This window comes from Oryctolagus cuniculus, chromosome 17 (genome assembly GCF_051225735.1).
Source record: "Oryctolagus cuniculus isolate XC-2025 breed Fujian yellow rabbit chromosome 17, ASM5122573v1, whole genome shotgun sequence".
Lineage (NCBI taxonomy): Eukaryota > Metazoa > Chordata > Mammalia > Lagomorpha > Leporidae > Oryctolagus > Oryctolagus cuniculus.
The window spans coordinates 33,968,009-33,988,926 of record NC_142883.1 but is presented as its reverse complement, the minus strand read 5'-3'; the positions used below and the strand labels follow the sequence as shown (position 1 = coordinate 33,988,926).

The window sequence follows — 20,918 nt, the reverse complement described above, 5'->3', positions numbered from 1 at the left end:
AGGATTATTATGTCTGATATTTTGTTCACAGCATCTTTTTTTTTTTTTTTAAGATTTGAAAGTCAGTTGCACAGAGAGAAGGAGAGACAGAGAATGAATTCCATACCTTGGTTCACTACCCAAATGGCTACAATGGCCGGAGCTGGGCCAGGCAGAATCCTGGAGCTAGGACCTTCCACGTGGGTGCTTGGATCCAAGCACTTGGGCCATTTTCCGCTGCTTTTTTGGGTCATTAGTAGGGATCTGGCTCGGAAGTCGGAAGTGGAGCAGTCAGGACCGGAACCGGCGTCCCAGGCGGCGGTTTAACCCGCTACGCCGCGACGCGGCTCCCATAGCATCAATTTTAAAAGTAGGGCTCGTTCTGCAAATATTGTCTTTGGCTTTGTATTGTCCTTTCACCATCCACTTCCACATTTTCGTGTTTATCGCGCAACCTCCTCCCCTGGGCCATGGGAGCTTCTGCAGCGGCATCTTGCCGGCGCGCTCTGTGGTCGTCAGAATTACGTGTGTGGACGCCCGACGCGCGGCGGAAGTGGGCGGGGTTGGAGGTGCGAGATTGACAAGGCTTGGGTGCTTGCGACTGTATGCTAATTAGCGGACTGTATGCTAATTAAGGCTTGATGTGCCTTCGAATACTAAAGTAAAGGCAGTCAAAACGCTTTATTGACCTCTTTAAATGGGAGGGTTTTTTTCTGCAAAACAAATACATAAATTTGGAAATAATTTGTCGTAAGACAAACTCACCGTCACCAAAAGATGTGTGAGTGTTGTACGTCCCTGCAGGAGACGGGGTGTGGGTCAAGACTATACTTTCAGGGATCATTTCTATAGTTCGCTACTAGAGAAGTTTCTCTGAACGTGTAGAGCACCGGAAACCACGAGGAGGAGGCGCAGCGTCGTCCCCTGAGCGTGAAGCCGGCTCTTGGTGCCGCCTCGCTGCGGCCGCCATTTGCCATTGATGATCGTTCTCGTCTCCCTCCGGGGAGCGAGAGGGGGAGGACGCAGTCTGAGTGGTTCCCGTCTTTAAATCTGGTATCTAAGGAAAGCTTGGGGCTAGTCAGAACAGTGATACCTTTTATTTACTTTTTCTATTTGATTAAGGCCTTTTTACTTAAAGGTTCTTTTCTTTTAAGGTTTGTTCGCTTATTTGAAGGTTGGCCCTATTGTCCGGGTCTTTTTCCTTGTTCCTCACGCGGGTGTAGGGAGCGTCCAGAGAATGGAGGGTTTTTGTCTTCACTGAAACTGAGTAGTGGAAAGTAAAAATTAGCAAAATTTATTAGGGAAGGGTCATCCACGAGAACGGGCGGCTGCAGAGAGGCAGAGAGCCGCCCAGCGCGCAGTCCGGTTGAGGCTGGGGTTGTTAAGGAGATGAGTCTTTGTCTTCACACATCTCCCGAAACGAAGGATTTTATGGATGTAAATATTAAGAAGCTCCTGAGTTTTCCCTTGAAGGTATCAGACAGGAGGGAGCCTACCTGGCGCCATCCTGGGTTCAGAGGAAGGGTGAGTAGGACCCCCTGGAGAATCGGAATCTGGAGCAGGGTGTTTGAAATCCAGATACTGGGCTGCATCTGGGAGATAGTGGAAGATTTGTCAGGCAGAAGGGGCGGGGACCTCCACCTGGCAGGTTATTAGGTAGAAGGGGGCAGGGCAGGATGCGAATACCGGGCTGCCCCCGAAACATTGTCAGGATGACTTTGAGATGCAGATGCATATGCTGGACATATGGCCAGTTACACATACATAAGCTCATATCTGACTCCTACCTAACAGAACTGGTGCCTAAATGGGATGCTGCTGGCACTGCAGGCGGCCTTGGTTAGGTTTATTGGCTTTTGTTAGTGATTGTTCCTTTTGGGTGTTCTACGCGCGTGATCTGGAGGCGTTGCACCACTAGAGAATGTACTGAGAACGCCCAGACGGGGGAGGAAATGGTGGCTTTTTGTGTGTGTGTGTGTGACAGGCAGAGTGGACAGTGAGAGAGAGACAGAGAGAAAGGTCTTCCTTTTGCCGTTGGTTCACCCTCCAATGGCCGCCGCGGCTGGCGCGCCGTGGCCGGCACATCGCACTGATCCGAAGCCAGGAGCCAGGTGCTCCTCCTGGTCTCCCAGGTGGGTACAGGGCCCAAGCGCTTGGGCCATCCTCCACTGCACTCCCGGGCCACAGCAGAGAGCTGGCCTGGAAGAGGAGCAACAGGGACAGAATCCGGTGCCCCGACCGGGACTAGAACCCGGTGTGCCAGCGCCGCAGGCAGAGGATTAGCCTATTGGGCCACGGCGCCGGCCAGTAATTCTTAAGTATCTGTTGATGATGGAGATCTGTGCTCCCTGCAGCTTTTTCCTTTTGTTCTCGCTGTGATGTAGTGGGTAAATCATATGGAGGTCCAATCCTGTTTGCTGCACTTCTGATCCAGCTCCCTGCTAATGGATTGTTAAAGCAGAAGATGGTCCAGGTGCTTGGGGCCGGCACCCATGTGGGAGACGTGGAAGAAGTTCCTGGCTCCTGGCTTCAGATCAGTGCAGCTCTGGCCCTTTGGGGGTAGTGAACCAGTGGATGGAAGATCTTGCTGCCTAACTCTGCCTTTTAATAAATGAATAGATAGATAGTTAGATACATAGATACAACTTGAAAAGAAAACCAAAAGCTTTGTTTAAAGAATACAAGTCCAACCATTTAAGGCCTATTGTCAGCCCCGTATTTTCCAGTATTTAGCATCAGTAAAAGGCAGATTGAAATCTTGGTCTGGCACTATCACTCTCTCTCTCTCTTTTTTTTTAAAGATTTATTTGTCATTTGAAAGTAGGAGTTACGCAGAGAGAGAGAGAGGTCTTCCATCTACTGGTTCACTCCCCAATTGCCATAAGGCCCAGAGCTGCCCGGAGCCAGGAGCCAGGAGCCAGGAGTTTCCTCTGGGTCTCCCACATGGGTGCAGGGGCCCAAGGACTTGGGCCATCTCCTACTGCTCTCCCAGGCCATAGCAGAGAGCTGGATCGGAAGTGGAGCAGCCGGGACTAGAATCGGTGCCCATATGGGATGCCGGCACTGCAGGCAGGAGCTTTACCTGCTAGGCCACAGCACTGGCCCCTGGCACTATCTTTTTACCTAGGCAGAAACCACTGAAGTTTTCTGATGCCTGTTTCCTTTTCAACCTCTTGCCAAGAATGCAGCTCCTGCCCACTTCTCTCCTTATGCATTTACTTCTGTCCAGTCCTTTTGTTAAGTCATCCTCCCAACATTTTGTCTCTAGGCCAAACCCAAAGTTCTTACTGTAGGTCATGTGCATGGAGATGAGGACTCAGACACAGAAATGAGAATTATTACTCAAGGCCTTGTAGTCTTGGAAGGACAGTTTAAGATTCACTCAATCTCTTATGGTTTTGTCCAAGATTTTTTTTCCCCCGGAAACCTTTTATTTAAGGAATATAAACTTCATGCATTTCATAATGACAACTTATGAATGTATTGATTCTTCCCACCATACCCATGCTCCAACCTACCCCTCTTCTTCCTCCCTCTCCTATTCCCATTCTTATTTTTTACTAGGATCTGTTTTCAATTAATTTATACAAATACGATTAACTCTATATTAAGTAAAGAGTTCAACAAATACTATGAAAATAAAAAACCTTCCTCAACAGTTGAAACAAGGGCTGTTCAGAGTCATTGCATCTCAACGTGGAGATTTTACTTCTATATATTACCTTTTTTTTTTTTTAAGATTTATTTTATTTATTTGAAAGACAGAGTTACAGAGAGAGGTAGAGCCCAGAGAGAGAGAGGTCTTCCATCTGATGGTTCACTCCCCAGTTGGCCACAACGTCTGGAGATGCGCTGATCCAAAACCAGGAGCTTCCTCCAGGTCTCCCACATGGGTGTAGGGGCCCAAAGACTTGGGGCATCTTCTATTGCTTTCCCAGGCCATAGCAGAGAGCTGGGTTGGAAGTGGAGCAGCCAGGACTCAAACCAGCGCCCATATGGGCTTTACCCGCTTCACCACAGCGCCAGCCCATAGATTACCTTTTAGGTGCTCTATTAGTTATCACTGGCCAGGAAGAACATGTGGTATTTGTCCTTTTGGGACTGGCTTATTTCACTAAGTATGATATTTTCCAGTTTCATCCATTTTGTTGCAAATGATAAGATTTCTTTTCTTTCTTTTTTTTTTTTAACTGCTGTGTAGTATTTCATGGTGTACAAATCCCATAATTTCTTTTTTTCTTTTTGACAGGCAGAGTGGACAGTGAGAGAGAGAGAGAGACAGAGAGAAAGGTCTTCCTTTACCGTTGGTTCACCCTCCAATGGCCACTGCGGCCGGCGCACCGCACTGATCCGAAGCCAGGAGCCAGGTGGTTCTCCTGGTCTCCCATGTGGGTGCAAGGCCCAAGGACTTGGGCCAGCCTCCACTGCACTCCTGGGCCACAGCAGAGAGCTGGCCTGGAAGAGAGGCAGCTGGGACAGAATCCAGTGCCCCGACTGGTACTAGAACCCAGTGTGCCAGCGCCGCAGGTGGAGGATTAGCCTAGTGAGCCACGGTGCTGGCCCATAATTTCTTTATCCAGTCTTCAGTTGACAGGCATTTGTGTTGACTCCATATCTTAGCTATTGTGAATTGAGCTGTAGTAAACATGGGGGTACAGATAACTTTTTCATATCCTGATTTTATTTCCTTTAGGTAAATTCTCAGGAGTGAGATGGCTGGGTCATATGGTAGGTCTATATTCAGATTTCTGAGATCTCTCCATATTATCTTCCACAGTGGCTCTACCAGTTTACATTCCTAGCAACAGTGGATTAGGGTACCTTTTTCCCCATATCTTTGCCAGCATTTGTTGTTTGTTGATTTCTTGTGGAAGCCATTCTAACTGGGGTCAGTTGAAACCTCATTGTGGTTTTGATTTGCATTTCCCTGATGGCTAGTGATCCTGAACACTTTTTTTCATATGTCTGTTGGCCATCTGGATTTCCTCTTTTTGTTTATTCTGGTTATTAATCCTGTATCAGTTGCATAGTTGCCAATATTTTCTCCCATTCTGTTGGTTGCCTCTTCACTTTGCTGAGTGTTTCATTTACAGTGCCAAAGCTTCTCATTTTGATGTGACCCCATATGTCAGTTTTGGCTTTGATTTCCCTTGCCTCTTGGGTCTTTTCCAAGAAGTCTTTGCCTTTGTTAATGTCTTAAAGAGTTTCTCCAATGTTCTCTGATAATGTGATGGTATCAGGTTGTAGATTAGGTCTTTTTTTAAAAAAGATTTATTTATTTATTTGAAAGAGTTAGAGAGGAGGGGCATAGAGAGAGAGAGAGAGAAGTCTTCCATCTGCTAGTTCACTCCCCAGATGGCCGCAACGGCTGGCGCTGTGCCAATCTGAAGCCAGGAGCCAGGAGCTTCTTCTGTGTCTCCTACGTGGATGCAGGGGCCCAAGGCCTTGGGCCATCTTCTATTGCTTTCCCAGGCCACAGCAGAGAGCTGGATCAGAAGTGGAGCAGCCAGGACTAGAACCGGTGCCCATATAGGATGCCAGCACTTCAGGTCAGGTGTTAACGCACTGCGCCACAGCACCAGCCCCAGATTTAGGTTTTTAATCCAGTCAGAGTGGATTTTTGTGTAAGGTGTAAGGTACAGGTCTGCTTCATACTTCTGCATGTGGAGATCAAGTTTTCCCAGCACCATTTGTTGAAGAGATTGTCCTTGTTCCAGGGATTGATTTTAGCTCCTTTGTCAAAGATAAGTTGGTTGTAGATGCGTGGGTTGATTTCTGGCATTTCTATTTTGTTCCATTGTTTTATCCATCTGTTTTTGTACCAGCACCAGGCTGATTTGATTATAACTGCCCTGTACTATGTCTTGAAATCTGGTATTGTGATGCGTCTGGCGTTGTTTTTGTTACATAAAATTGCTTTTGCTATTCAGAGTCTCCTGTGTTTCCCTATGAATTTCAGCATAATTTTTTCTATATCTAAGAGTACTGTCTTTTGTATTTTGATTGTTATCACATTGAATATATAAATTGCTTTCAGTAGTATGGACATTTTGATGATATTGATTCTTCCAATCCATGAACATGGAAGATTTTTCCATTTTTTGTATGTTCTGTAGATATCCGTTAGGTCCATTTGGTCTATAATGTCGATTATAGACATTGTCTATTTCTGTCTTTAATGTTTTGTAATTCTCATCATAGAAATCTTTGACATCCTTGGTTAAATAATTTGTTCCAAAATATTTTTTGTAGATATTGTGAATGGAATTTATCTCAGAAGTTCTTTCTAAGCCATGGCATTGTCTGTGTATACAAAGGCTATTGATTTTTGTGTAGTGATTTTATACCCTGCCACTTTACCAAACTCTTTTATGAGTTCCAGTAGTCTCTTACTGGAGTATTTTGGCTCCTGTATATATAGAATCATGTTAACTGCAAATAGAAATAGTTTGACTTCCTCCTTCCCAATTTGTATCCCTTCGATTTCTTTTTCTTGCCTAATGGCTCTGGCTAAAACTTCCAGGACTATATTGAATGGCAGTGGTGAGAGAGGACATCCTCTTCTGGTTCTAGATCTCAGTGGGAATACTTCAGCTTTTCCCCATTCAATAGGACATTGGCCATGGTTTATCAAAAATTGCTTTGATTGTGTTGAGGAATGTTCTTTCTATACCCATTCTTTTTTTTTTTTTTTTTTTTTGAAAGGCAGAGTGGACAGTGAGAGAGAGAGACAGAGAGAAAGGTCTTCCTTTGCTGTTGGTTCACCCTCCAATGGCCACCGTGGCCGGCGTGCTGCAGCCAGCGCACCGTGCTGATCCGATGGCAGGAGCCAGGTACTTATCCTGGTCTCCCAGGTGCAGGGCCCAAGCACTTGGACCATCCTCCACTGCACTCCCTGGCCACAGCAGAGAGCTGGCCTGGAAGAGGGGCAACCGGGACAGAATCCAGCGCCCCGACCGGGACTAGAACTCGGTGTGCCGGCGCCGGAAGGCGGAGGATTAGCCTAGTGAGCCGCGGCGCCGGCTCTATACCCAATTTGCTTAAAGTTTTCATCATGAAAGGTGTTGTGTTTTATCGAATGCTTTCTCTGCATCTGTTGAGATAATCATATGGTTTTTGTTCTTCATTTTATTAATGTGATGTATCACATTGATTGATTTGTGAATGTTGAACCACTCCTAGATACTAGAAATAAATCCCACTTGTTCTAGGTGGGTGATCTTTATGATGTGTTGTTGGATTCGATTGGCTAGTATTTTGTTTTCATCTATATTCATCAGGGAAATTGGTCTGTAGTTCTCTTTCTCTGCTGCATCTTTTTCAGGTTTGGGAATTAAGATGATGCTGGCTTCATAGAAGGAGTTAGGGAGGATTCCCTCCCTTTCAATTGTTTTGAAAAGCTTGAGAATAATTAGAGTTCTTCTTTAAATGACTGGTAGAGTTCAGCAGTGAAGCCGTCCAATCCTGGGCGTTTCTTTCTTGGGAGGGTGTTTATTACTGATTCAGTTTCTGTCTTGGTTATGGGTCTAGTTTTTTAGTGTGTGTGTGTACTCATGGCTCAATTTAGGTGAGTTGTATGTGTCCAGGAATCTATCCATTTCTGATAGGTTTCCCAGTTTGTTGGTATACAGCCCTTTGTAGTAATTTCTGATGATTCTTTTTATTTCTGTGGTGTGTCTGTTGCATTACCTTTTTCATCTCTAATTTTATTGATTTGGGTCTTTACCCTCTTTGGTTGGTTGGGTTAATAGTGTGTCAATTTTGTTTATTTTTTCAAAAAATTAGCTATTCATTTCGCTGATCTTTTGTATTTTTTTTTCGGCTTCAATTTTGTTTATTCTCTCATTTTAATTATTTCTTCTACTAGTTTTGGGTTTGGTTTGCTGTTGTTTTTCTAGGTCCTTGAGACACATTGTTAGCTCAATTGTTTTATGCCTTTCCAGTTTCTTGATGTAGGTACCAATTGCTATATACTTTCCTCTTAACACTGCTTTTGCTGTATCCCATAAATTTTTTTAAAAGATTTGTTTTATTTATTTGAAAGACAGAGTTACAGAGAGAGGTAGAGATAGAGAGATATTCATCTTCCACTCACTGGTTCACTCCCTAGATGGCCTCAACAGACAGAGCTGCACCAATCCGAAGCCAGGAGCTTCTCAGGGGTCTCCCACGTGGGTGCATGGGCCCAAGGATTTGGGCCATCTTCTACTGCTTTCCTAGGCCATAGCAGAGAGCTGGATCAGAAGAGGAGCAGCTGAGACTAGAATCGGCGCCCATATGGGATGCCAGCGCTTCATGCCAGGTCTTTAATCTGCTGCGCCACAGCACTGGCCCTGATAAATTTTAATATGTTGTATTGTTGTCTTCATTTTTTCCAAAATTTTTTTATTTCTCTTTTGATTTATTCAATGACCCACTGTTCTTTCAGGAGCATGTTCAGTCTCCATGTGTTTACATATGTTCTAGAGATTCCTGAGTTTGAGTTCCAGCTTCATTCCATTGTGGTCCAAGAAACTGCATGGTATGAGTTCGATTGTTTTTGTACTTGGTGAGACTTGCTTTATGGCCTAGCATATAGTCTATCCTAGAGAAATTTCCATGCGCTGTGAGAAGAATATATATTCTGGGACTGTAGGATGAAAAGTTCTGTAGATATTTGTTAGGTTCATCTGGTCTATAATGTCGATTAACTCTGTTGTTTCCTTGCTGATTTTTTGTCTGGTTGATCTGTCAATTGCTGAAAGTGGGGTATTGAAGTCCCCCATTACTTTTTTTTTTTTTTTTTTTTTGACAGGCAGAGTGGACAGTGAGAGAGAGAGACAGAGAGAAAGGTCTTCCTTTGCCGTTGGTTCACCCTCCAATGGCCGCCGCGGTCGGCGCGCTGCGGCCGGCGCACCGCGCTGATCCGATGGCAGGAGCCAGGAGCCAGGTGCTTTTTCCTGGTCTCCCATGGGGTGCAGGGCCCAAGCACCTGGGCCATCCTCCACTGCACTCCCTGGCCACAGCAGAGGGCTGGCCTGGAAGAGGGGCAACCGGGACAGAATCCGGCGCCCCAACCGGGACTAGAACCCGGTGTGCCGGCGCCGCTAGGCGGAGGATTAGCCTAGTGAGCCGCGGCGCCGGCCCCCCATTACTATTGATTGGGAGTCTGTGTCTCCCTTTATTTTATTTTATTTATTTATTTGAAAGGCAGAGGCAGAGAGAGAGAGAGAGAGAGAACGTCTTCCATTCACTAGTTCATTCCCCAGATGGCTGCAACAGCTGGAGCGGGGCTGATTTGAAGCCAGGAGCTTCTTCTGGGTCTCCACGTGGGTGCAGGGTCCTAAGGACTTGGGGCATGTTCTATTACTTTCCCAGGCCATAACAGAGAACTGGATCAGAAGTGGAACAGCTGGGACTTGAACTGGTACCCATATGGGATGCTGACACTGCAGGCAGTGGCTTTAACCAGTATGCCACAGCGCCAGCTCCTATGTTTCCCTTGAGATCCATTAACATTTCTTTTTTTTTTTTTTTTTTTTTTACAGATAGAGTTAGACAGTGAGAGAGAGAGACAGAGACAAAGATCTTCCTTCCATTGGTTCACTCCCCAAATGGCCGCCATGGCTGAATGACGCCAATCCAAAGCTAGGAGCCAGGTGCTTCTTCCTAGTCTCCCATGTGGGTGCAGGTGCCCAAGCACCTGGGCCATCCTCCACTGCCCTCCCAGGCCACAGCAGAGAGCTGGAGTGAAAGAGGAGCAACTGGGACTAGAACCCAGCATCCATATGGGATACCAGTGTTGCAGACAGAGGATTAACCAACAGTTTTTGTGTTAAAGTCTATTTTGTCTGATATCAAGAGGGCTATACCAGCTCTTTTTTGGTTTTTGTTATCATGAAATATCTTTTTCCATCCTTTCACTTTCAGTCTGCGTGTATCTCTGTTGGTGAGATGTGTTTCTTGTAGGCAGCAGATAGATTTTTTTAATCCATTCAGCCAGTCTGCATCTTTAACTGGGAAGTTGACACCGTTTACATTCAAGGTGACTTGATAAGTAATGACTTGGTCCTGCCATTTTTCCATAAATATTCCTATTGTTTACTTTAGATTTCCTTTGTACTTCCACTGGGAGATTTTCTTCCTTCATCTTCTTTCGTAGTGATGACCATGTTTCTGTGTTTCTGTGTGTAGCACATCCTTAAGCATCTTTTGTAATGTTGGATGAGTGGTGACAAATTCTTTGAATTTCTGTTTGTTATGGAAAGTCTGTATTTCACCTTTATTCATTAGTGAGAGCTTTGCAGGATACAGTCTTCTGGATTGACTTTTTTTTTTCTCTTAAGACTTGGAATATATCTCACCATTATCTCCTGGCCTGTGGGGTTTCTAAGGAGAAGTCAGCTGTGAATCTAATTGGAGATCCTCTGAAAGTAACCTGGTGTTCCTCTCATGCACATTTTAGAATATTTTCTTTATATTTTACTGTGGAGATTTTGACTACAATGTGAATGTGTTGTGGTGAATATCTTTTCTGGTTATGTCTATTAGCAGTTCTGTATGCTTCCTGTACTTCAATGACCCTTTCTTTCTACAAATTAGGGAAGTTTTCTGTAATTATTTCACTAAAAAGGCCTTCTAATCCATTCTGTCTTTCCACACCTTCAGGAACTTCTAATTTCATCTTTTTTTTTTTTTTTTTTTTGGTCTGACTGTAAAATTTCCATAGATTAGTCTTCTACCTTGGGTCTTTGCTCTTCTGCCTCACAAGTCTGTTGTTAAGGCTTTCCACCACATTTTTTATTTGTTCTATTGTATTCTTCATTTCCAATATTTTGTTTTGATTTCTCATTAAAATCTCAACTTCATGGGATAATTTTTCATTCATGTAATGTAAAGATTTCTTTAGTTCATGGATTTGTTTCTGATTACTTTTTTTTAAAAAAAGATTTATTTATCTATTTGAAAGTCAGAGTTACACAGAGAGAAGGAGAGGCAGAGAGAGGGAGAAGTCTTCCATCTGCTGGTTCACTCCCCAATTGGCCGCAACGGCTGGAGCTGCACTGATCTGAAGCCAGGAGCTCCTTCCGGGTCTCCCATGTCGGGTGCAGGGGCCCAATGCCTTGGGCAATCTTCTACTGCTTTCCCAGGCCATAGCAGAGAGTTGGATCAGAAGTGGAGCAGCCGGGTCTTTTTTTTTTTGACAGGCAGTGTTAGTGAGAGAGAGAGACAGAGAGAAAGGTCTTCCTTCCATTGGTTCAACCCCCAAATGGCCGCTATGGCCGGCGTGCTGCGCCGATCTGAAGCCAGGAGCCAGGTGCCTCCTCCCTGTCTCCCATGCGGGTACAGGGCCCAAGCACTTGGGCCATCCTCCACTGCCTTCCCAGGCCACAGTGGAGTGCTGGACTGGAAGAGGAGCAACTGGGACAGAACCGGCGCTCCAGCGGGGACTAGAACCTGGAGTGCTGGCACCGCAGGCAGAGGATTAGCCTAGTGAGCTGTGGTGCTGGCCAGAGCAGCAGGGTCTTGAACCAGCAAGCGCCCATATGAGATGCCAGCAAAGCAGGTGGCGGCTTTACCGCTACGCTGTTGCACCGGCTCGGCCCTCTTCTTCTTCTTCTCCTCCTTTTTTTTTTTTTTTAAGATTGATTGATTTATTTGAAAATCAGAGTTGCAAACAGGTAGAAGCAGAGAGAGAGAGAGAGAGAGAGAGAGAGAGAGAGGTCTTCCATCTGCTGATTCACTCCCCAGATGGCCACAGTGGCCAGAGCCCAGGAGCTTCTTCTTGGTCTCCCAAACGAATGCAGGGGCCCAAGGACTTGGGCCATCTTCTACTGCTTTCCCAGGCCATAGCAGAGAGCTGAATTGGAAGTGAAGCAGCTAGGACTTGAACTGGTGCTCATATGGGATGTGGGCACTGCAGGTGGCGACTTTACCTGCTATGCCACAGTGCTGTCCCCTTGATTACTTCTAAGTAGTCCTACGATCTTCAATCTCTTCATCTTCACATTCTAGTATTGAAGTGTTGTGTTCTTTTGGGGCATCATGTTGTCTTGCTCATTCTTGTTTCTTGAATTGCTTTTTTTTATTTGACATTTGTGGATATATATATATATATATTTATATTTATATAATATGTGAATGGGCCATCTTCTACTGCTTTTCTAGGCCATAGCAGAGAGCTGGATTGAAAGTGGTGCAGCTGGGCCGGTGCCGCGGCTCACTAGGCTAATCCTCCGCCTAGCGGCGCCGGCACACCAGGTTCTAGTCCCGGTCGGGGCGCCGGATTCTGTCCCGGTTGCCCCTCTTCCAGGCCAGCCCTCTGCTGTGGCCAGGGAGTGCAGTGGAGGATGGCCCAGGTGCTTGGGCCCTGCACCCCGTGGGAGACCAGGAAAAGCACCTGGCTCCTGGCTCCTGCCACCGGATCAGCGCGGTGCGCCGGCCGCAGCGCACCGGCCGCAGCGCGCCGGCCGCGGTGGCCATTGGAGGGTGAACCAACGGCAAAGGAAGACCTTTCTCTCTGTCTCTCTCTCTCACTGTCCATTCTGCCTGTCAAAAAAAAAAAAAAAAGTGGAGCGGCTGGCACTGCGGCTCACTTGTCTAATCCTCCGCCTGCGGCACCGGCACCCCGGGTTCTAGTCCCAGTTGGGGTGCTGGATTCTGTCCCAGTTGCTCCTCTTCCAGTGGAGGATGGCCCAAGTGCTTGGGCCCTGCACCCGCATAGGAGACCAGTAGGAAGCACCTGGCTCCTGGCTTTGGACTGGCACAGCGCGCCAGCCATAGTGGCCATTGGAGGGCGAACCAACAGAAGGAAGACCTTTCTCTCTGTCTCTCTAACTTTGCCTGTCCAAAAAAAAAAAAAAAAAGAAGAAGAAGAAAGAAAGAAAGAAAGAAGGAGAAAGTGGAACAGTCAGGACTCAAACCGGCGCCCATATGGGATGCCTTCACTGCAGGCAGCGCCTTTACCGGCTATGCCACAGCCCTGGCCCCAAGGAGGGAATTTTGCCAATATTGGGCGGGGCAGGGGTGGAGGTAGAAGGCAGCTGGCAGGAAATAGGGAGTAGGGGGCTCTTTGAAGCCTCTTGGAATTTTCCTCTTATCTGTTTCACAAGCTGCCCTGTGCAGCTTACCTGTTTTGCTAGTTCTTTGCAAGGAGTCTGAGGGAAATTGAGTCTGGTTCCGCACCAAGGATCTCAATGAAAGGGAGGAAATGGGATGGAGAAGGAGGAGGAAAGGGAGTTGGGGAGAAACGTTCGATGTGTCCTTTTAGACTTATTTTATCTGTTATATGTATGAGTAGTGTATATTGCCATATAGCATCAAAAGAAAGATCTAGGGACTGGAGCTGTTGCGTAGCAGGTAAAGCCACCGCCTGCAGTGCCAGCATTCCATTTGAGTCCTGGCTGCTCTACTTCTGATCCAGCTCCCTGCTAATGTGCCTGGGAAAAAATAGAAGATGGCCCAAGTCCCTGAACCCCTGCACCCATGTGGGAGACCCAGAAGAAGTTCCTGGCTCCTGGCTTCGGATCAGCTCAGCTCTGGCCATTGTGGCTATTTGGAAAGTGAACCAGCAGATGGAAGACCTCTCTCTTTGCCTTTCTGTAACTCTGTCTTTCAAAAAATAAATAAATAAATAAATAAATCTTAAAAAAAAATAAACATATAAACAGTGCAATCAAGTGTTATTACCAAGTAAATAACCAAATAAATCTTGAAAGTGACCAAAAAATTGTATGTATTTATTTGAAAGGCAGAGGAACAGAGATCTTCCATCTGCTGGTTCACTTCCCATGTACCTCCAATAGCCTAGCTCCGCCAAGCCAAAGCCAAGAGCCAGCACTCCGATGATGTCTTACCCATGTGAGGAAGGATAGGAAGTGGGGAGTAGCTGGAACTTGAACCAGGCATTCTGACGCTTGATGTGGACCTCCCAAAGAGCAGCTTAACCAGCTGCACTACAATCTCCACTCTTTTTTTTTTTTTTTAAGATTTATTTATTTTGAAAGTCAGAGTTGGAGAGAGAGAGAGAGAGAGAGAGAGAAAGTCTTCCATCTGTTGGTTCACTCCCCAAATGGTTGCAGCAGCCTGAGCTGGGCCAATCCAAAGCCAGGAGCTTCTTCCGGATCTCCCACATGGATGCAGGGGCTCAAGGACTTGGGCAATCTTCTACTGCTTTCCCAGGCCATAGCAGAGAGCTAGATCAGAAGTGGAACACCCGGGACTTGAACCGGCATCCATATGGGATGCTGGCACTGCAGGTGGCGGCCTTACCCACTATGGCACAGGACCAGCACCATCCACTCCTTTTTTAATGAACAAGAAAAATCTCATTTAAGCTAGTTTTTTTTTTTTTTTTTGGGGGGGGGGGAGGGTATAGGAGACAGCATGTAACCTTTCAGATTCACTTGGATATGTTACATTATTAGTAAAAATAATAACACTTATTTATAATAGTTTTTTTTCTTTTAAATACTGAAGTATAAAGACAACAATTAAAGGGGCTGGCATAGCAGGGCAGCAGGTTTGACTACCTTTTGTTATGCCAGCATCCCATATGAGCACCGGTTGTAGTTCAGGCTGTTATGTTTCCCATCTAGCTCCCTGCTGAAGGTCCTGGGAAGGCAGGAAGAATGGCCTGAATGCTTGGTCCCCTGCACCTACGTGGGAGAACTAGATGGAGTTGCAGGCTCCTGGCTTCAGCCTGGGCTAGCTGAGGTCATTTCGGCTATTTGAGGATTGAGCCAGCGGATGGAAGTTTCTCTCCCTCTCTCTCTCCTCTCTTTGTAACTCTGCCTTTCAAATACTATAGTAATAATACAAAAAAAAAAAAAAAAAAAAAAACCAGCTAAAAATGAACTGTAGTCTGTCTAGATAGACTTACTGATATTTAAAAATAAAATTATGGAGCTGGCAGAGGCTGGCGCTGTGGCACAGTGAGTTAATAAGGCCCTGGTCTGAAGTGCCAGCATCCCATATCGGCGCCGGTTCTAGTCCCAGCTGCTCCTCTTCTGATCCAGCTCTCTGCTATGGCCTGGGAAAGCAGTAGAAGATGGCCCAAGTCCTTGGGCCCCTGCACCCACAGGAAGAAGCTCCTGGCTCCTGACTTTGGAAGGGCTCAGCTCCGGCTGTTGTGGCTATTTGAGGAGCAAACCAGTAGGTACAAGACCTCTCTACCTCTCTCTGTAACTCTTTCTGTTGTGCCTAGATCGTTAGATCCCTGCAGAGACCCCCAGAGAGTCAATCACACCGAAATGCAAAAAACAAGGTTTATTTGGGAGTACAAGTGTGACAGGGACCCCATCCAACCTACCGGTGCATCGGAGGAAGGAGTGAGGCCTTGGTCTTTGTTTGGTAGAGTTTTTAAAGGGAAAAAAGGGCTACATCAGCAGGAAAAAAAAAGTTACATCAGCGGGGGCTTACAGCTCGGAAGCTTTGGGTACAGGGAGTTACAGCAGGGGCTTACAGAAGGGAGCTTTGGGCGCAGGGAATTTCTTTGTTTAGCAATCTCTACTGAGCTGTCCTTGGTCTGCTGAGCTAGCTGTCCCTGGTAAGCTTTGATATCTCTGGAATGCCTGAATGCCTGCTTTTACAAGGACTCGGGTCTGCTATGGGAAACGGAGGCTGCTTTTTATTTATTTATTTTTTTTTAAATGGAGACACTTTGGCTCTTCACTTTCAGGTAAATAAAATAAAATAAAAGTTATGGAGCTGGCGCTGTGGCATAGTATGTTAAACCTCTGCCTATGTCTCCAGCATTCTATATGGGCACCGAGACCCGGCTGCTCCACTTCTGATCCAGCTGCCTGCTAATGGCTTGGGAAAGCAGCGGAAGAAGGCCCAAGTGATTGGGCCCTTGCACTTACGTGGGAGATCTGCAAAAAGTCCCTGGCTCCTGACTTCAGATTGGCCCAGCTCAAGCTGTTGTGGCCACGTGGGGAGTAAACCAGAGGGTGGGAACCCTCTCTCTGTCTGTAACTCTACGTCTTGAATAAATAGATTTAAAAAATAAAAATTTTAATCTAAGGCTAAAAACTGAAACAATACAAAAATGTACAAAATTACTGTTAAAAGTACAAATTCCCTCCATGTCCACACAGCCCCAAAACCACACTTTAGTTTGTTCCATTTTTTCTAACTGAAAGAGAAGCATTTTTACAATACCCCGCCTATTAGCTTCAAAGCTCAGAATCTTCACTGTAAAGAAGAAAAGCCACCCACCGAGGTCGCGGTCGGGTTTCAGATTAATTTGACGCTCGGGGCCACACCCTCCACCTTGAACTGTCGTTAGCGGCAGAGACAGTCGCTCCTGATTGGCTGTCGCGCCTGTCAGATGCTAATCGGGCTCCTGCAGGTTTAGTTCTTTTTCCCATTTTTAATGTAGCGTCGGAAGTGTTGGGAATGCGGTTTGGAAGCTGTCTCTGAAGCAGCCCTTCAGGAGTGCGTCTGTGGAGACTTTGTAAAGGGAGATCAGCGCGGACACTGTCTCGCCATCGCTTACAAGTGCGTGGCGTGCGCGGGCCCGGCGGAGGCGGAGGGGTGTGGGTCAAGACTATACTTTCAGGGATCATTTCTATAGTTCGCTACTAGAGAAGTTTCTCTGAACGTGTAGAGCACCGGAAACCACGAGGAGGAGGCGCAGCGTCGTCCCCTGAGCGTGAAGCCGGCTCTTGGTGCCGCCTCGCTGCGGCCGCCATTTGCCATTGATGATCGTTCTCGTCTCCCTCCGGGGAGCGAGAGGGGGAGGACGCAGTCTGAGTGGTTCCCGTCTTTAAATCTGGTATCTAAAGGAAGTTCTGTCTTTCATACTAGTTATCGTTGCTACGGTGTGAATGTACGGGGGAACTTTTAGAACTGGAAGCTGTTGAAGATTTTCCAGTGTTTTTTTAAGCGTTCATACTTTGTGAGTCTGGATTGTTGTTATTTGTGCCTTTTTCCAGTTTCTTAGCTTTTTCATTTTTACTACTGTTTCCTTTGCTATTCCAGCCATAGTGCAGATTGCAAAATCTACTGGTGTTCCGTGGCGAGTAAGTGCTTAGAGTAGTGTTTTTGTTGGGTTTTGTATAAACTTCCCCTATCTTAAATTCCCCTAGTTGTATCTTAAGGAACCTAATAATATTCGTTTGGATTCTGTGCTTGCTTTACAGGAATTTACGTTGATGCCGTTAACTCCCTGGGCCAGACAGCACTTTTTGTTGCAGCATTATTAGGCCTGACGAAATTAGTTGATGTTCTGGTGGATTATGGGTCAGATCCAAATCAGTAAGTAATAGTGACATCAATACCTAGAAAATAAGGAGTGTCCTAAGTAAGATGAATTGGGGCATTTGGAAGCTAATTTGACCACATATTAAGAGAACCTTGCTAATGTGTATCCATGAAATATATACATAGTTGAAATAATTTTAACTGCTAATAAAATTTTTCTAAGTAGTTATACTGAGTCCTTTGAAATGATAAAATGAGATGAGTGACTTATCAGTTAATAAGTCATTAACAGGACTGTTGGCATGTTTCTACCACTGGGTTATAATTGTATTATATACTTCATTTGCTTAAGTGGTTTAAAATCCCCACAAGTTTTTCACCAGTTAATGTACTTGACATGACTTTGTTAGAAAGGATGACTTTTGCCTGAATTGTATAGTTGTGGCTTAAAAGAATCTGATTTTAATATTGGTCCAGTGTTTTAATATGAAATAGCAACACAATGTAATACATCAATGATGTGTGAACATCTCTTTCTGAAGCATTGTGGCTTTTTCACAGCCTTCTTGCCTTTTTTTTTTTTTTTTTTTTAAGATTCATTTATGTATCTGAAAGAGTTAGAGAGGGAGAGAAAGAGTTAAAGAGAAAGAAACTTCTATCAGCTGTTTCATTCTCCAAATGCCCACTTCAGCTCAGGCTGGACCAGCCAAGAAGCCAGGAGCCTGGAACTCCAACTAGCTTTCTCATATGGATAGCAGAGACTTAAGTACTTGTGCTGTTACCTGCTGCCTCCCATGGTGTTCATTAGTAGGAAACTGGAGCAGAGGCAGAGTAGCCAGGACTTGAACCAGGGACTCTGAAATGGTACATGGTCAACTGAAGTGGTGACTTAAGCCCCTGTGTCAAATGTTCCCCCTGGAAATCCTAATTTTTAGTATGAAATCTCCCAAAGGTTAAATATTGCCCATCATTTCAAAATTTTCACACTCTGTTGACCAATAAAACACACCTCTGGGTTATCAGATTAGCCTGAGCAGTTTTCAGTCATTTAAGATAAGTCAATAAATAGTACATATTTTGATATTACTTGGGACTGGATTCCTTTGTAAGGTTTGTTGTATATAAAGTTTTACTGCTTTCTTCCTTAGCATTAGTGAGAAATGAAAAATAGTATCTTCTCTCCTTTCCACCCAGCTTTCTTACAGTTTGTGGAATGATTAGAGTAGGGATCGTTGAGATTAGGAATAATTAAAGCAAAGAAAGTTGTTTTTGCACAAGGAGGATATTATGGATCCCACAATGCAGTGTGCTAGACTGCTTGTCTGGCCAGGTGATGGGAGGAATTCCTCACTGATCCCAGAAAGACCCACCTCATTAGCACCACCTGGGACCATGTAAGACCATATTGCTGGGCCCTGTGCTTTTGGATTTCAGTCAGTCCAGGGTATCGTTTGCAAATCTGTATTTTTGACAAGTATCCCAATGGCTCATTAGCTGAAATTACTGTACATCCATACATTGGACGACCAGGCAGCTTTAAAAAAAATTGAGGTGATTTATATTTTCTTGTATGGAACTTTCTCTCAGATAATAGGTCACATGGAAAGATTTATGTGCAGAACAGTTTTAATAGCATTTTTTTTTTTTTTTGACAGGCAGAGTTAGACAGTGAGAGAGAGACAGAGAGAAAGGTCTTTCTTTTTCTGTTGGTTCACCCCCCAAATGGTCGCTGTGGCCAGCGCGCTGCGTCGATCCGAAGCCAGGAGCCAGGTGCTTCTTCCTGGTCTCCCATGCGGGTGCAGGGCCCAAGCATTTGGGCCATCCTCCACTGCACTCCCGGGCCACAGCAGAGAGCTGGACTGGAAGAGGAGCAACCAGGACTAGAACCAGGGGGTGCTGGCTCCACAGGCTGAGGATTAGTCAAGTGAGCCGAGGCGCCAGCCTAATAGCATACTCTTACTCATATTTTTATATATGAGGGAACTTCAGAAAGTTCATGGAAAATGGAATTAAAAGATATGTTTAGGGGAGTAGATGTTTGACGTTAAGACACTGCTTGGGATGCCCACATACCATATCAGAGTGCCTGGGTTTGAGTCCCATCTCCATATGCAATTCCAGCTTGCTGCCAGTGTATACCCTGGGAGGCAGCAGATAGATGATGGCTCAAGTACGTGGGTCCCTACCACCCACATGGGAGACCTGGATTGAGTTCCTGGCTTCTAGCTTTACTTGGCCCAGCCCTGGCTGTTGCAGGCATTCAGGAAGTGAACCATTAAATGGAGGATCTCTGTCTTGTCTGCCTCTGTGTCTATTTCTGTCTTTGTCTTTGAAATAAAATGGAGAAAAGTTCATTTTGGCATCAAAAAATGTGAAATCCATGCATAGATTTTTCATAATACACATTTTTGTGAACTTTTAGAAGATCCCTCATATACATGGACTTCACACATTTTTACACTAAGATAAACTTACCTTTTTTTTTTTAAATGAAGATTTATTTATTTATTTGAAAGGATGAGTTAAAGAGAGAAAGGAGAGACAGACAGAGATCTTCCATCAGCTTGTTCACTCCCCAGATGGCCATAACAGGAGCCAGGCTGAAGACAGGAGCCTGGAACTCCATCCAAGTATCCCACATGGATGTCAGGGATCCAGGCACTTGGGCCATCCTCTGCTGCTTTCCGGGTGCATTAGCAGGGGGCTGGATTAGAAGTGGAGCAGGGGGCCGGCACTGTAGCACAGTGGATAAAGCCGCCGCCTGCAGTGCCGGCATCCCATATAGGCGCCAGTTCGAGACCTGGCTGTTCCACTTTTGATCCAGCTCTCCGCTATGGCCTGGGAAAGCAGTAGAAGATGGCACAAGTCCTTGGGCCCCTGCACCCACGTGGAAGACTCTGAAGAAACTCCTGGCTCCTGGCTTTTTGGATCAGTGCAGCTCCGGCTGTTATGGCCAGTTTGAGAGTGAACCAGCGGATGGAAGACACCTCTCTCTCTCTTTCTGCCTCTCCTTCTCTATGTAACTCTTTCAAGTAAAATAAATAAATCTTAAAAAAAAAAAAAAAGTGGAGCTGTGGGGTCTTGAACTGGCACCCATATGGCTTTAACCTACTGTACCACAGCACTGACCCCTAAACTTACCTTGTAATTCCATTTTCCACAAACTCTTTTGCTGCTCCTCCGCGTGCGGAGGAGCCGCACCGGACCGGACACTTGTTGTTCCCTTTTTTTACAAGTCCTTTCTATAGTAAAGTAAGAATAAGTAAACAGCAAACTCCCAAAGCAAGAATGAGTAGAGAGAAGTGAGAAAGAACGAGGTAACGAACTTCCCCGCGAACTCTCCAACGCACTCTCCAACCAACCCACACCATCATGCCGTCTCTCTCCTCCTATATAGTCCTCTCCACCAATCCGTGCTCTGCTACCCACACGCCGAGCGCGCCGCTCTCCTCCAATCAGGAGCGGCTCCTGCAGCTTGTCAAGTTGGTAAGAGGCAGCTGGGTAGAAGCTGTACGCTCCTCTCCCAGCGCCACATTGTGGGAGAGCAGATGCATAGAATAAGTCTTAATTCCAGTAACAGTATAGTCCGAGTTGCTCCCCACACTCTTTGAAGTACTCTGATATGTAGAAAACTTCTGGAAGGATACAAAAGCCTGTAGTGGTAGTTGCCCCTGACCAAGAGAACTGGGTGTCTGGAATTGGTAAGTTTTTTTTTTCCTTATTTTTCTTTTCTTCCTCATCCTCCTTTTATTCTC

General features: G+C 45.6%; 1 protein-coding gene and 2 non-coding genes across 37 annotated transcripts in view; all 3 read left to right on the top strand.

Annotated features, from left to right (window-relative positions):
• Window positions 1–20,918, top strand: part of TEX14 (testis expressed 14, intercellular bridge forming factor) — a 140,088-nt gene that overhangs the window by 48,220 nt on the left and 70,950 nt on the right. For 9 of the 35 annotated variants that reach the window (XM_070060975.2, XM_089317257.1, XM_070060965.2 and 6 more), the window contains exons 1-2: window positions 16,229–16,458; window positions 17,103–17,217. Coding sequence is in view for 7 of the 35 variants with exons in the window: in XM_089317254.1 (XP_089173380.1) it covers window positions 17,103–17,217 (115 nt within the window). In the remaining 28 variants the exon portion in view is untranslated. Of the gene's footprint in view, window positions 1–16,228; window positions 16,459–16,482; window positions 16,859–16,941; window positions 16,983–17,102; window positions 17,218–20,918 lie in introns of those variants that run through there. The other 26 variants (XM_089317254.1, XM_051824767.3, XM_070060968.2 and 23 more) reach the window with 12 other exon arrangements.
• On the top strand, window positions 801–1,015 carry LOC127484577 (small nucleolar RNA U3). Its single transcript, XR_007911631.1, has one exon. It is a non-coding gene; the product is annotated as a small nucleolar RNA U3 (small nucleolar RNA).
• LOC127484578 (small nucleolar RNA U3) lies at window positions 16,504–16,718 on the top strand. The gene has a single exon (XR_007911632.3). It is a non-coding gene; the product is annotated as a small nucleolar RNA U3 (small nucleolar RNA).